General features: G+C 37.9%; 1 protein-coding gene across 4 annotated transcripts in view; it reads left to right on the forward strand.

Annotated features, from left to right (window-relative positions):
• The window catches only part of LOC106882999 (uncharacterized), a 230,679-nt gene extending 220,613 nt beyond the window's left edge, over positions 1–10,066 (forward strand). For all 4 annotated transcript variants that reach the window (XM_089354481.1, XM_014933857.3, XM_089354483.1 and 1 more), the window contains one exon: positions 9,843–10,066. In XM_089354481.1, coding sequence (XP_089210607.1) covers positions 9,843–10,060 — 218 coding nt within the window. In that variant the 3' untranslated portion in view covers positions 10,061–10,066. The remainder of the gene's footprint in view (positions 1–9,842) is intronic.
• The last annotated feature ends 6,609 nt before the right edge of the window (positions 10,067–16,675 follow it).

Genomic DNA, 16,675 nt, shown 5'->3' on the forward strand with positions numbered 1-16,675 from the left:
ATTCATAAACACATTGACCGCGGTATTAAGAAGTTATTTCAAATCTGACGTTAAAATAATATAATTTCGAAGTTGTTTCCAATGCACTGTAAACCTGTCTCACTTGTACTACACATGAAAACGCACGCATAAATCCACACATACATAATCACACACATACATAAATACACACACACGTACATAAATAGACACATACATAAGCGCACACGTACATAAGTACCTGGATCACCTGGATCGGCCAGGCTGTCTGGTGCCGAGTCGGCTCCGCTAGTCACAGCATTCACTCCATTTCCCTCGTTTTCTCGCCATTCTCCTTCGCGTTGCTCCCTAACATTCTTCTTAAATCATCTTCCCACCTTCAATAGTACTGTCTTGCCTGCAATGCTGTACGCATGTGAGACCTGGGCCTTGATGAATGTAGAAAAACAACATCTGCTTGCGGCGTAGAGAACCATAGAAAGTTCGATGTTGGGAATCTCGCTAAGGGATCAAATTCAGAACGAGAAGATCAGAGACAGAACTGGAGTGAATGACGTGTCACAGAATACCACCACGCGAAGCTACGATGGGCTGGTTAGGAGGTTGCCAGGTTCACAGACGATCGGTGGACCCGTGAAGTTGTCCAGTGTTACTCGCGTGAGCGGAAGAGACCACACGGAAGACCTCTAATCATGCATAAATACAAACATGCATAAACACGCATGTGTGTGTGTATGTATGTATATATATGTGTGTGTGTGTGTGTGTGTGTGTGTGTGTGTGTGTGTGTGTGTGTGTGTGTGCGTGTGTTTGCAGGCATTGACTTATTTCATTCATTATTTTGTATCACTCATACATATGTTTATAATCATTTAACAAATAGATATAATTGAATGTTTCCTGGCTGATGTTTGTCGATTGTATATCCTCTCCACTTGGTTATAAATAATTAGGTACACATCCAGTCGTGTATTGGATGTTCAATATCCCTTATACGGCTTCATAACCTCTAACTCATACAGAAATATGTGTGTGTGTGTGTGTGTGTGTGTGTGTGTGTGTGTGTGTGTGTGTGTGTGTGTGTGTGTGTGTGTGTGTGTGTGTATGTGTCTAAATGTCATAGAAGTGTAGTGGCTATGAATTTTATTTGAGTAACAAGGGAGGAAAGAGAAGACGAGACTACATCTCAATAGTTAAACAGGATGTGTGTTGGGTTTAATTGCGTTGAATATATTTGTTGAATTAATTAAGATTATGAAAACAAAGTCAAGAGTTTATAACGCTTTATTTATGTTTCACTCCCAATTATTTAATAAGATCAAGAATCTCTTGTCGGGTTTATATCCGATGTTATTGTTTCGTAGTAACATTTATATATTCATTACGAACATTGATGAAAACCCAGAAATGGGGTATGTTAATATGTTTTCTCAGTGTTACTATGGCAGTATAGTATACATTTGATACATGAATTAGCAATGTGATAATCAAGTTGAATAGTAAATAGCATAGCTCAATCAGTTGCGCAAATCTCAGCAACCAGTAAACGATGTAGTAGTGTAGGACATGTTCGCATCTAGAGAGACATACAAGTTTATAAAAAAAAACAGCTAAATTTATTTCAAACCACACTTTACTGTCTTAAAAAGGAAGAATGCCGATGATCATAGGTCTGATCAATCCCAAGCCGAACCGGAGATAAACCACAATAAACACGAGCGAATTTGTAGGGTATATGTGTTCTTTTAGTTTGATTTCGGGATTGTTTTCGAAGAGTAGCCCAACTCTGTTCTTGTCTCTTGATATAACCTTGTTACTTAACGCATGCAGTGTACATATTACACAGATACTATGTGATAAATCTGTTGTCAGATTAGACAAAATTAATGCATATCGTAAATCTACCGATGCAATTCAACAGTTACTCGGAATCAATGTTTCTAATCAAGAGATGACACAGCTGTATTGATCAGAAGCTGCGGCATAATTAAACGGAATGTTTCCCATTGAAAAGGGCAATGAAACTGAGAAAGTCGAAGAGAACATGACCATGCTATTAACTATAAAATTGAATGTCATGTTCAAAGCTGCTGGACATTAATATGTTACAGAGAGTAGAGATGTCTTTTTCTGGTGGACAAAGCAAGGGAATTTGCTAATTTACACTCACGAAGGTTTTAAAAACTAATAAAACTTACTGTTATGACTTTTGCTATGAGATAGTCATTATAATAAATATGCCGTTAATAGTCTGTGACTTGAGAATTTGATTTTGTTCTATATTAGCATTTTAACCTGCTATGCGTTTCAAACTTCTTCAGATAATTATTAGTAAATTAACCTCGCATTTTCATTCGGCTGGTTTTCTCTAGCTGCGAAATGAAAAACTGAATATGTTAAGCTATGTTTTAATATCAAATTTGACGCTTAAATCTTAAGCTATAACTACCGAACCAAGTTTGTATTTTTATATTGTTATTTATATGCTACAATTTCGTTTTGGTAGCGATTAGATAAGGAAACTCAAATCAAAACTTTTACTTCATCTTTTACTTACGTCTTCAACTTAAGAAATTATTTAAGGAGTAAGAAACTTCACTTATTTACAAACTCTTCTTCAATATTGCTTTAGTCAATTAAGGCGGTGATCTGGTAGAATCGTTTGCACGCCGGGCCGAAAGCTTAGCGGTATTTCGTCCGTCTTTACGTTCTTAGTTCAAATGCTGCCGAGGTCGACTTTGCCTTTCATCCTTTCCGGGTCGATAAAATAAGTTCCAGCTGAGTATTGGGGTCGATGTAATCGACTTACCTCACTCCCTCGAAATTGCTGGCCTTGTGCCAGCAATTTCGAGGGAGGGGGTAAGCTAGAACTTATTTTGTCGACTCGGAAAGGATGAAGGCAAAGTCGACCTCGGCAGCATTTGAAGTAAGAACGTAAAGACGGACGAAATGCCGCTAAGCACTCTGCCTGGCATGGTAATGCTTCTGCCAGCTCGCTGCCTTAATGATGATGATGATGACGACGACGACGACGACGACGACGACGACGACAATGTTTTTCTCATTAACCACTAAGAGTTTACAAAACGATCGAGGACAGTACAGTACGATACAATACATATTAGAGTTATATAAATGGATGTAAACAGTAAAATAACAGAAACCAAAAAATCAAAGAACTATTTCCGCCAGAAGAGGGAAGACTTCCGGAGCTGCTCGTGGAAACCCCACAAAACCACGGTGTTCCTGACCAGTAGGGCAAGTACCCTCTGCCTACCCTCTTCTCCTAATCTACAGGTCCATGCTAAGTGCAAGCTCCTTCAGTCGGACCATCCTTGCCACTCTTATCCACAGTTCAGCAAAATTACTTGAAGGCAACACTTCTCTCTTCACCCTCGATTTCTGTTTCCTATGAATCTCGAAAAAGATGGTAAAGGCTTGGCTAAATGACTTCCTATGAAATTTGAAAAAGGTGATAAGGGCTTAGCTAAAGATATTTGCCTTCAGCCCTTTCAGTCCACTCCATCACACAACCTCTTTTGTTAAGACCATCAGATAGATAAAGACAGGTCGTCCTATACGCGACTACTGGTGTTTAAAATAACTTCATAAGTCAGCAATGCTCAGGCATTGAACGATTGCATGTAAAAGAGCTTAGTCGCTCTGCGCACATCTCAGGTAGGTCCGTTTAACAGTACTTCCATGCCTATAGAGTTTATCTCGAATTGGCAATGCACCCCAACAACCGATAGTACTGTCAGGATAGGGATTGCTGGAAATTATACAAGAACTCCGTCCCGAAAGTCCTCTAAAACACACTAGCCAGTTGATACTAGTCGACAACCAGAGACTCCCCGAGAACGTTGTTGCTCTTGCTTGCCACTAACCCGCAATAGAAATCTAAAACAAAACTTTCACCGACCGCATTGCCCGACTGGTAGAGGGCTATGAACACCTAACGACACTATAGGTGCCAAGCGTCCTGTCCCAATCAACATTTGATCCAGGACTGCAGCTCTATCAAAGAGACGAGAGGTAGAAAAGCAAGTCTAACAAACGGTGGCCACACATGACCACCGCCAAGGAAACGATGGAGATATGGCAACCTTGGCGCATGTTTGTGCATCATCAGTTACGACATGCCTAATCACCCACTCAATGAGTGTTAACAGCAAATACAGCGCCTTATCAGCGGAATGTGTCCCTATCAAATAAATCGGAAGAATGGGCGTTCTAGTCTAATGAGAAAGGCACGACGGTCAGACAATAATATATGACGGAGGTGATGTAAGCGTTTGCCACCTCTGTCCGACCTCTCGGCGATAGCTTTTCTTCTGGGTGAGATAAGCCTCTCTGATAGTCATTTCATCCCAATTTTTCTCCACATAAAGGTCTTGACCAAACCATACCCCAATTAATTTAAACGGTCCGTCCGTCTAGCAAACCACAACGCTGTTGAACAGCATGGACTGCACGCCCACTTTTCTTGATTGGTTTTTGCTCCTGTCACCGCCACATAGTCCCTTAGAGCAGCACTGATTACTTTGATATGCCTGGTGTCCGACACTTTACAGTGACATCTTCCGCGTATGCCGACACGGTTCTTCCATATCCTAGGTTCCTGCGAGATGCTTCTCAACGTCTCTAACTTCTGCTATCATGGTTCAGGAGTCAATACATACAGAAGAGATGGGACAGCCTTGACTGACCGAATGCATGATACTGAATGATTACTGGTCGACTTGGAGATAATTAAACTTCGTATACACCAGAAATGGGCATGAAGTCTTGTGGATCGGAATCTTTGGTCTCGCAGGTCACCACACATATATACCGAGTGACTTGAGGTAGTCGAGCAGGCGGCCTTGCTTCCAATGTGAATCCAAGCTATGTGCATTTATACTGCCTATTCTGACTAAGGCCATGTTGAACAGGAGAAAGATTAAAAAGGGTCACTTGCCTTATTCCTATTGAAGGACATGTATTTCGTTCTTCTGGTTGGATGTGGGTGCTTTCAGTAGCATTTTTATTTTGTCTCTCTTAAAAACGTTGTATGTATGCTGTGATATCTAGATGACTTTTATGTGTAATGGAATGCCATTAGTTAATGTCATGTAGTTAGTTATTGTGTGTGATACTTGTATGTTGGTGTATGTGATCTATTAGTTCTTTAATGCTTGTGTTTGTGATTGGGTAGTTAATATCCTTTTGTTCGTATTAGGGTGTGTGATCTGATTGGTGTTGTGTATGTGATTTATCTCTTAGTTATCGGTCTTAATTTTTCAAAGGACAGTGAAAGTCAGTTCTTCGTCTTTCTCTTTATTTTCTTCTTTAATTTTCTAGCGAGCAGCACCGTTGTTGTTTGGAAGAGATTTTTCTTTCTCTTCGTTTAATCAACTTTAAGTTGACTTATAATTTAAGAGGGAATGTGTTTCCCGCTTTTGTGTTTCCTCGAGTGTTTGAGCATTTCCTTTGCAACTGCTACAAATTTCTAGTCACACAACATTACAGTGGTGTTAATGGTGGCGAGCTGGCAGAATCATAAACACGCCGGGCAAGATGTTTAGCGTAATATTGTCCGTCCTTACGTCCTGAGTTCAAATTCTGCTAGGGTCGACTCTGCTTTTCATCATTTCGAGATCGGTAAAACTAAGTACCAGTTGTGCACTGGGATCGATTTAATCGACTTACCTTCTCTGAATTTGCTGGCATAGGGCCAAAATTTGAAACCAATATCATTCTTGTTTCTCGAACTGGCATAATGCAATTTCCCTTCATTCCCAGAATTTTGATTTGATGATGTTCTGGAAACTGGAGTTTGTTGTTCTTGTTGCACTTGGATGGTCTTCTATACTTTCTTTACTCATTTTCTTGGGTAACGTTCATTAAAATTCTTCAAGTAAAAGATTCTTTCAAGTTCTGCAAAATAAAAGGATCTTACAATGACATAAGTAGCAACTAGATTTTTTGCCCTGTACCATCAATCTAATGCCTTTCGTTTCAGCGCCCTTTTTACTGGATACAGTTCTGGTACGGCTTTGATTATATGTCATATTTCATTAGCTCTACTTTAACCACTCATCCTACTATGATACAAAAGTAACGTCCAGCCAAGCATCCACATCGTTTCCAAAGCCCCTTATGGTCAGCCTAGTATTTTTTTACTCCATGTACTGGAACACAAGTTTAAACTCAGCCTGAGTTTTGATTGAGTTTTCGATTTTAAAACAACAGCAAATAGTGCCATAACTTTTCTTCCCTTGGCTGAGAGGATTTTCGTTCCTTGGTTGGAAGTATTTACCGTAGTTGCTGTCTTAAAGGTAATTCTAATCAGATATATATATTATTCTATCTCTTATGGATTATATTCTGCAGCAAATAAGCAACGTCTAATTTCAGAGAATTCTCCCGCTTTCTTTTTATTCTTGGTATTGTGTTCATTCTAATTATTTTGTTTATTTTGTTTGCGTTAAAATCGAGACAGGGTTAATTTTAATACAGCCACTATGAACGATTTAAGTGCATGAATCTCTACAGGTGTCGCTGTTTTGGTTGTTATTATCCCTATATTCGAACTGTTTGTTAGATTGTTTGGAATATTTTACAATAAATATTCATTATTTTCTTTTTAATGTATTTCGTTAGAGTTTCTTTACTGATATAGACAGAAAAGGAATGGCTGCATCATCCATGACCTTTTTCAGGATTTCTAAGATTGCAGAGAAAAAGAGAGAAAATTATTTGCAAACTGGAGACCTGACCTGAATACTTTAAACAGAGTGGAGCCTCTCAAAACATGTCATATATTTACTGATAATAGTGTTAATATAACATTAACACAATTTGAGAGGTACAGCAAAAACTATAGTTCACTGAAGATGTCTACTAATACCGAAACATGTCCGATGTTGTCTGCTGTACTTGCTGAAGTGATTAAAATATTAATTACTGGGTTAGTGTTGTGTTTTCTTCACTGCATAATTAGTTCCAATGAGTTTATTGAAACTTGTTACATTAAATATGTTAACATCAATTTAATTGTTGCTACTTTGTGTAGATGACGTCGCTGAGCTATTAATCTCTACAATTTCAGCAATGTTTTCTCTAACTTTTTACTGTGAATGTGCGTAGAAAACTTCTTTGTACAAATTTTGCCTTTCTTTGCAAATTATTTGCGTAATCATCTTCAGTTACAAAACAATCTGATTTCATCTTGAAAACCTTGTGTGCGCATATTCTTTTTTTCTTTTACAGCTCGCTGTAATACAAGTGTGTGCATACACAAACGCACAGCTTACAGAAAACACTAACAGACCTTTTATTGGGAAGAGGTGTATATGTTATACCAGTAGGTTGTTGCCATTGTTGCTATTGTTATTATTATTATTATTTCTGCAGTTGTTGTTCTGATGAAGCAAAAATTATGATTTAAAGGCATTCCATCCGCGGCCATCCCATCTTTTTCTTATGTTTAGGGAATCCAGAATTAAGTTATGCAATATGTGCTTTTCTCAGGTGGTTAGATTTGAGTTGAGAGAGACTGGAGTACTAGCTAGTATGTCGATCGACATCTTTTATACAGGCTGATTGTAGAGAGGAAGTATTCATCTATACCAGAACATTGTAATTAAGGGTATTTTGTAAATGGAAATATACCTTTTTACTAGCGAGGTATGGCTTCTATATAAATTATAGTAAGAGCTATGTTGTGGAGCAGGGGTGAGGAAACTTTTTTAGTGCGGCGGGCAAAAATTCCCAAAGAAAAAGGTCCGCGAGCGGATTACAAGTTCTAACTCTTATATCTGTGTGAATCTTGTATATATCGATGTGTAATTCGAGACATATTTATAAAGATAAGTATAAGACATTAAATTAATGTGTAATATTCTCATTAACGCCGCCACTGAATTTAGGACGTTTATATTACTTATGAAGTATTCCATATTTTTCAGCTAAAGAGCAGTTGGGTCTCAAGGAGGTGATACAAACCTAGAAATATGTGTTTTATAGTAAGAACAAAATTTCCGTTCCAATGGCAATTACCGGACGATTTTCTGTTCGAGTATAGCCGTTTTGCTACCTATTGTCGCAAATAGACATACGAATATTGTATAAATTTTATAATTGAAAAATTTACTACATTTGTACATGCAAGTATACCAGCCTGCGGGTGCAATAAAATGGGCTCACGGAAGCAATTGCGCCTGCAAGCGGGGGGGGTTCTCCACCCCTGTTGTAGAGAGAAGTACATTGCAGAGAGAAATGGGTTGTATGGGAGATATAGCTTAATCACAGGGTATAGATAGAGATATGGTTCCTCAACTAGCAGGCTGTTGAACAGCATAACTTTTTTCGTTCACTCTCAGTCTGCCGGTAGAATATTTTAAATTATTGAATTTCTAGAGATAAAGTCTTTAAATTATCATAATCTTTTTATTTTTTTTAATTAACTAACATTTTTATATATTTCGCGTAGAATTTTCTAATTGTTTCAAATTTCGGTACAAGGCTAGCAATTGTAAGGGAGGAGTAAGCCGATTACATCGATCCCAGTGCTCAACCGATACTTATTTTATCGACCCCGAAAGGATAAAAGGAAAAGTCGACCTCGGCGGAATTTTAATTCAACACGTAAAGAGCCGGAAAAAATGCCGTTAAGCATTTTGGTCGGTGTACTTACGATTCTACCAGCTTGATACTGATAACCTTTTAATAATCCCTTCTACTATAGGCACAAGGCCTGAAATTTGGGGGAATGGGGCTAATCGATCACATCGATCCCAATACTCAAATGGTACTTACTTCATCGACCATGAAAGGCTGGAAGGCAAATCGGCCCTGGCGACGAGTGAAACGCCGCTAAACATTTTGTCCGGCGTGCCAACGTTTCTGCCAATTCACTGCCTTATATAACCTTCTAAGAATGGATACCATTGTTTTATTTTGTTTCCGGCAACACAAATTTGTTTATTGTGCTAATCTATTTTTAAAATATTCTTTAAAGATAAGAATCAAAATAATACAATTTAATAATATATTAACCATGATATCGTTTAAGAATGTAGACAATTTGAATTGTGATTGTGTTAGGCAAAATTCTATACTGCATTTAGATCTATCAATCTTGACCATTGATGGACAGAGCACAACACCGGACACAATACGAACCGATGACAGATTGTTTATTCGGTCAGTGCCTTCAAATATTAATTTCAAATTTTGGCACAAAGTCAGTAAGTTCGGGGCAAGGGGTAAGTCGATTGCACCTACCTCAATATTCAACTGGTGCAATTTCCAAGTAAAAAAAAAAACATGAATAGTGCAACACTCCATTCTTTTCTCCCCTAAAAACATAATTCACGTGCCTTGGCAAGTATAACTTAATATTCTTTAATTAATATTCTTTAATTAATATTCTTTAATTAATACACTTGAAACAAATTTCCTGTGACCTGATTTCTTCAACCAATTTCGATTCGCTTTTTAGCAATTTATAATCAGTCATGTGATTTAATTCCCACACCATTTTTAAAGTTGAGCCAATGACAGGACCTCTCTATGGTCTCTTACTCTGCTAGAATTAACAGCCAAATCATTCTCCTTCGAATGACAGCACCACGCAACTTTTATCTTGATTTTGTGGCTATAAATTTAGTAAGTGCTTTTAAATAAAAGGAGACATTGGATAATATCGTTTGCAAAAAAAAGAAAAAAGGTGATGGGATGGGCCTCGCTGGAACAGTTTCGTTTGTTGTTTTATAGTTGATAGTCATAACAATCACAGCAACTGAAGATTCATGCTAGAGTTAAACATGTTTAAAGTATTATTCATTTAATTAAGTGTTGCTTTATTTCTTTTCAAGGTATGCAGCTTCGTTTTGCAAGAGATTGTATTTCGATGTACGTGGAAGAAAAATGCATTGTGAAAAATGTGACTGCTAGCCGTAAAAAAACATCTTGCATTCGAACCTGTGACGTGGATGGCTGCAATGGAGAAGGATTAAAACTACGAGGTGGTTCATCACAGCACTGCGCATCGTTTGTCTTGATTTTCTTAACTATAATTTTAATAAATGCTTAAACAATACTATCGTTGTTCACAGTTGTCTGTCACGTGTCTTGCATTTAATATATACACTACAGAAGGTGGTGAGCTAGCAGAATCGTTAGCAATGTCGGGCAAAAATGCTTAGCGGCATCCGTCCGTCGTTACGTTCTGAGTTCAAGTTCCGATGAGGTCGACTTTGCTTTTCATCTTTCAGGGTCGATAAAGTAAGTACCAGCTAAGCACTTGGTCGACGTCATCGACTTGCCTCCTCCCCTAAAACTTCTGATTTTGTGCCAAAATTTGAAATCGATATATATACACACCCCACGGATTAACTGGCAATCTTGGTTCCATTATAGACGATATCAGCATGGATGGAATACTTTCCTTCATAAGTATGTTCGTTTATGGTTAACAGAGTGTTAAGTAACAAGAATAAAAATCATAACAATTGGAGCTTCATGTCAGAGATGGCCCGCGACTGCAGTGAAAAGATAGTGAAAGGTTGTTATTTTGCTATCAGGATAGGACATGGTGAAGCAGAAATGGGTAAGAGTGTTTATCAACACATCTTTAGAAATAGATGTGGTCGTTTTCTAAGCGACGGTTTCATTATTTCATCCTAACTGTTGTTCTCATGGACATGTGTTTGTTTGTGTGTGTTTGTGTGTGAGAGAGAGAGAGAGAGAGAAAGGGGAAAGAGAAAGGGAGAGAGGGGGAGCCAGTCTGCCTGTGTGGAAGTCTTTGTGTAAATATGTGTATATGTATGTCATATGTGTACGTTTACATCTGTTGGAGTAGATATCTCTATTACACATTGTTAAACTGACAACTTGTAACCGACAAAGCCAAATTTTATGGTGGTCTCACTTTAACGTGCCTCATAGGAAAACAACCGTGAGGAAGAAACAATGTAACAGTCGCTAAGAAAACTACCACATCTATTTCAAAGTCATGAGTATAACGCACTTTGTCATTTCTGCTTTACCATGGTCTGTCCTGTGAAAAGTTGTGAGCCATCTCACCGAAGGTTACTGCTCCTGTCACATGTTCTCTCCAGCACTATTACGTTTAGTAATTGAACGTCTCGCACGATTTAACAGCCAATGTAGTTTGCGTAGTAAGTAATTTTGCATTACGTAACCAGTAATCACCTTATGCTAATGAAACTTGTGTAAGATGTTGCAATTAAACATCTTAAAAACTATCCTCTCATCTTTTGTTTTCTGTTCTAAATATACTTAGTGGAACACTCGAACTCACAGTTAAAATCAAGGGATAAAATTACACTACACAAAATGAAATTCACGTAGAGTTCTTAATTCTGGTTATTTGACAAGCAGTTTCAGGATTAAATTCCACTACAGTAATCCTTCACCATATCGCGGTTCACCTATTGCGGTTCACCTATCGTGGTTCACCTATTGCGGTTTATTATTAAGATTCCACCGTGGTGTTGTTTTGCAATTATAATAAAATAAATATATACAAACTATAAAAAAATTTGTTTTAAATATACAGTACAGTACTGTCCCTACTTCGAGGATTTTCATCTACCACGGGGGGGGGGGGGGGGTCTTGGAACGTAACACTCGCGATAGTCGAGGGTCTACTGTATACGAATATATGAGTAAACTCCTAGGAGGCTTTCGCTGTTATCAGTAAATTCCCCAAATTCCACCCCTGCTCATAGAAGCTGCACAAAAGCCCCCGATATATAAATATTCAAATGAATGCAAATGTTGTACAAAGTCGCCAGTGTCCACCCAATTACCTATTATAACAAATTATCATACATAATTATGTATGGGTTAAAAGAGATGCAAACCATCAGTGGAGTGGGTGCTCGCATGCGTGTCAGTTTGAGTGTGGTAGTTGTTGTTGGCACTCCGTCGCTTACGACGTTGAGGGTTCCAGTTGATCCGATCAACGGGACAGTCTGCTCGTGAAATTAACGTGCAAGTGGCTGAGCACTCCACAGACACGTGTACCCTTAACGTAGTTCTCGGGGATATTCAGCGTGACACAGTGTGACAAGGCTGACCCTTTGAATTACAGGCACAACAGAAACTGGAAGTAAGAGTGAGGGAAAGTTGTGGTGAAAGAGTACAGCAGGGTTCAACACCATCCCCTGCCGGAGCCTCGTGGAGCTTTAGGTATTTTCGCTCAATAAACACTCACAACGCCTGGTCTGGGAATCGAAACCATAATCCTATGACCGCGAGTCCGCTGCCCTAACCACTGGGCCATTGCGCCTCCACTGAGTGTGGTAGTATATTGACTGAAACGTTATAGCGACAGTTAAAAGATTTTGTGGTATTTATTTACTTCCCTTTCGACTCTGAGTTCAAATCCCGCCGAGGTCCTTTTCTTTCATCTTTTCGAGGTCGATAAAATAATTATTAGTGAATAATATACTGAGATCGAGTTAATCTAATTTACCCTCACTAAAAATTTAAGATCGTATACCAATGTTAGAAATGTGTGTGTGTCTGTGTGTGTGTGTGTGTGTTTGTGTGTGTATGCGTGTGTGCGTAGAATTATCCGTTAGTCTGGCACTTAGAAAGTATTGTTTTTGTGGCACTTAGAAAGTATTGTTTTTGCCTTGTCGACAGATCAGCATCTGCTGTGACAGTAAATACTCATATATGTGCGGTAGTTCTTATTACAGTGACTGCACTTGAAACCACTGTACACCAGTCCTGTGCAAGTGGTGTGTTTTTGTCAAATTTGCTTCCTTTTATCAGAGGATCTCCAGCCTCTGCTCTCATCATTTCAACCCATTGTTTAGCTTCCGTTTCCAGCGAGAGTAACCATTAAATGTCCTTCAATGTTCATATTAAGAGATTTTCTGTCGCCCTTGCAGATATATTTGAAATGTATGTTATATGTATGTATGTATGTATGTATGTATAAGAGTTGGTTTGGCAGTTTGAAAAGGCAACTGAGCTGTAAAACGAATAGTAGTTTTAAATATTTTAACAAATTTATTAAAATACCATACAGGTTTCATCAATGTTCTGTTTTATACTGGTAAGTAGAAAAGGTTTAGGAGAGATTGAAGGAGAGGTTGCTTAAAAAATCAAATTCCAATAATAAAAAAATTGACATAAACAGAAAATAATCGAAGTTCAAATGTTCAATGGATTTCATAATAATCATACGAATTAAAGTTCAGAAGCAACGAGTTATCTTAACAATTAGATTCGATGAAGTCTTGATAGAGATAGACTAAAAAATAAAGAAAAGAAAGTATACAAAATTTTTCTTTTAACAGTTTCTATCGTTGTGCATGAAAGAGGGTGCTTCGTTGCTGTTTTTACTGGTAAGAACTTGAACTGTTTTAAGTTAAAATTCTTTTGTATATATATATGTTTTTTAGGCTATAGCATCAAGTTTTGGTTTTTGTCCATCTGTAGTCAAATATTTTGGTTGGCTGACTGCCTGAATATGACACTTGTATTTCGAATGTTCTGGTCCAGCGCTCTCGTCGGTTGACTTCCTGATCACGTCATTTATTTATTGGCTGTTTTGATTACTTGTTTTTTGACAAGTAGAAATCTCGTACTCTGGTTAGTTGATTTCCTGCGTAGGTCATTCGTTTTCAAAGGTTTTGAGAACTTGCTCTTTGTCTGACGGTCGTCCAACTTTTTGATTGGCTGATTCCCTGAAGAAGATACTTGTCTCAGTCAGCTGAGTGTTTGTTTCATTTTCTTCTGAGCGTCCGGTTTTCAGTGAATAAATTGAGATTTTCAATCTAATTTAGAGAATTTAGTTGTGATGGATATTTCTTAGTAGACATATTTTCCGTATTTCATCTGAATTAGGCTGAAGTGTTTCCGATGCATTGATATAAAGGGAAAATTTGGTATTTTTAATGTTTGTTCGTGGAACACAGGTCAAGACGTTTACTCACGGGAATTTTCCAAGTTGTCTATTTAAAGCATTTAGATAGATAGATAGATAGATAGATAGATAGGCACACATCGACCGACCGTTGGATGGACGGACAGATCTATCGGTCGATCGATCGATTGATAGAGAGAGAGAGAGAGAGAGAGAAGAGAGAGAGAGAGAGAGAGAGAGAGAGAGAGAGAGAGAGAGAGAGAAGAGAGAGAGAGAGAGAGAGAGAGAGAGAGAGAGAGAGAGAGAGAGAAAAGCAAATAAAACATGGAAATGTAAGAGGTAAGGACATTTTTACTACTTCTGTAGAAGCTACAATTGTTTTATAATCCACTCAGAATTACATCAACTTCAAGACACGCACAAATACACACACACGCACACACACACACACACACATACACACACACACACACAGATATATTCATATATTGAAACACACAATGCATAACACATGCATAATCATACGACGTTGTACACAAGACAATTTTCAAAGCGCATGAGGAAGAATACTTCAAAGATTCTCTTCGTAACAAACCAGGTGATGGGTTGAGTTTGTCATACAAAAAAAAGAAACTATCTTTTCACCTGCCTTCATTCTGCTTCTGTTTAATCAATTTTAATCACCAGGCTTTTATCGACATAAAACTATGATCGAAAAACAATTTTCCAAGGCACCGCACTGTGAGATTGAACCTGAAACTAGTGGTTGCGTAACGAAATTCCAAGCTATACAACCACACTCAACCTTTCGACGATTATAAAGCATTTGGCATAGGCTATATTGAGATGGCATGTACCATAATTCAACAATTTAAAAATTTGGCTGACGTGATATATTAGAATGATGTCATGGATAATATACATAAAAATCTAAGGAGTTTCTTAGAATGTCCTTAGAAACGTTGCTCTTTGTTAAATAAGGAAAGCTTGACAGTGATGTAAACATTTCGAGATAACAAGGCAACTATAAACTCGAAACATCGAGTTCCTTTTTTTTTTCACCACGACATAAGAATGAACTCCTCCAAACTTGCAGATTCCTCTCTTTCCCTTTCTCTCTATCTATCTATTTATTTATCTATCTATCTCACTAACAACCTTCCTCCCTCTCTCCCTCTCCTCCTTCTCCTCCCTCTCTCTCTCTCCTCTTTCTACATATGTATAGGTATGTGCGTTCCTGTATGGTATGCATCAAGCAGTTTTCGATCAATTTATAATTAGATATCGACACCGGCGCGGGTAGCCTATGTAACGCTCCCTGATTGTATATGTAAAAATATGACAATATCATCGAGTAACACAAAACATTGAAAGCGGAAGGCTCTTTCCATTGAAATATATATTAACTATAACTATCATTTACTATGGTCTCCTGTAATTTGGCATTCTTTTGCTAATGATGCCCACCTCTGGTGACTTTTAAGGCTGAAAGCCTCTCTCTTATTGATGCTTGATCTCTACTGGGAGTTTGAAGATATACAGTACAATTCGACGTGAAATAGAAAACAGACACACGTGATCAATAGTTCCATTAATACCGACTACTCTTATAGGTGGCCAGTTTGCAGAGCCGTTAAAGTGTCCGATAGATCGACTGGGAGCAATCGTCAGGCACTCTTATGTTCAGAGAGACTTCAAATTCTGCTGAGGTCAACTTCTCCATGCATACGATAAATAAAGTACCACCAATCTTCTACAAGAGTCTTTGAAGAAGAAATTTGTAATGGTCCGAGGGAAGGAAGGGCTCCGCCATGTTTCAAAATACATAAGGATCAATGTATGTCAAGATAGCGCACCTATAACTTTGTCAAGAAGTTGAGGGTCCACAGCAACGCTAGACAATAGCGATTGTATTCAGGGTTCTCAGATATACAAACGTGTACGTTTTCAAAATACTCGGAAGAAACCTACTATCGTACTTAAACCTAATTTTGCTGCTAAACATTTCTTCAACGCTTTCTTTTTTAGGCCATTGATTAAAGAAGGAATCAGATAGTCAGTCATTCGACTGCTAGAAATATCAGCCGAATCTTCCACAATCACCCCTACAGTCTTAAAATGGCAGGACGCATTAGCTAGTGTATTCCATGATATACTAAATCTGAAAATAAGATGGGTACATCAAAGCTAGAAAGCTTTTGATTATAGATCTGCTTAATGAAATGTGATCTGAGCTAAACAACAAAACCAATAACGAAAAGAGGAAATTGAATAATTCTTGAGAAAATAATATTTCCTGATTCGCCGTAATATTCCAGACTTTATGGAGAGAGAAAGGAAATGATACACATGGATGATTTACTCTGGAATGTTAACGTTGAGCAACAACTGAAATAGTATTAGTCGTCAAACCAAATCATCTCTTCACCTGTTAATTGAACCCAACCTGTTGTGATATTACCAATTACTTTACAATGTTCACAAATAAAAGGAGCAGCAATATATGGTTATATAAATATTTATTTGACCGTAAAAGCCATACATTTACAGATACCTGACGTTCTATTCGGAACATCTTAGAATATTTACTGTTATATGTTTAAGAACACAACTCACTTAAAGTAATTTCAAATAATGGTATTACGAGAAAGTGGCTAAATAGCATAAGCACTTACCATAATTAATTCTGAAAGTTCTGCAAAAATATTACACTTCAGTAAGAATGTATAAGTGGAGGCGCGTGGCTTAGTGGTTAGGGTGTCAGCATCATGATCGTAAGATTGTGGTTTCGATTCCTGGACC

This window comes from Octopus bimaculoides, chromosome 6 (genome assembly GCF_046866305.1).
Source record: "Octopus bimaculoides isolate indiv1 chromosome 6, ASM4686630v1, whole genome shotgun sequence".
Lineage (NCBI taxonomy): Eukaryota > Metazoa > Mollusca > Cephalopoda > Octopoda > Octopodidae > Octopus > Octopus bimaculoides.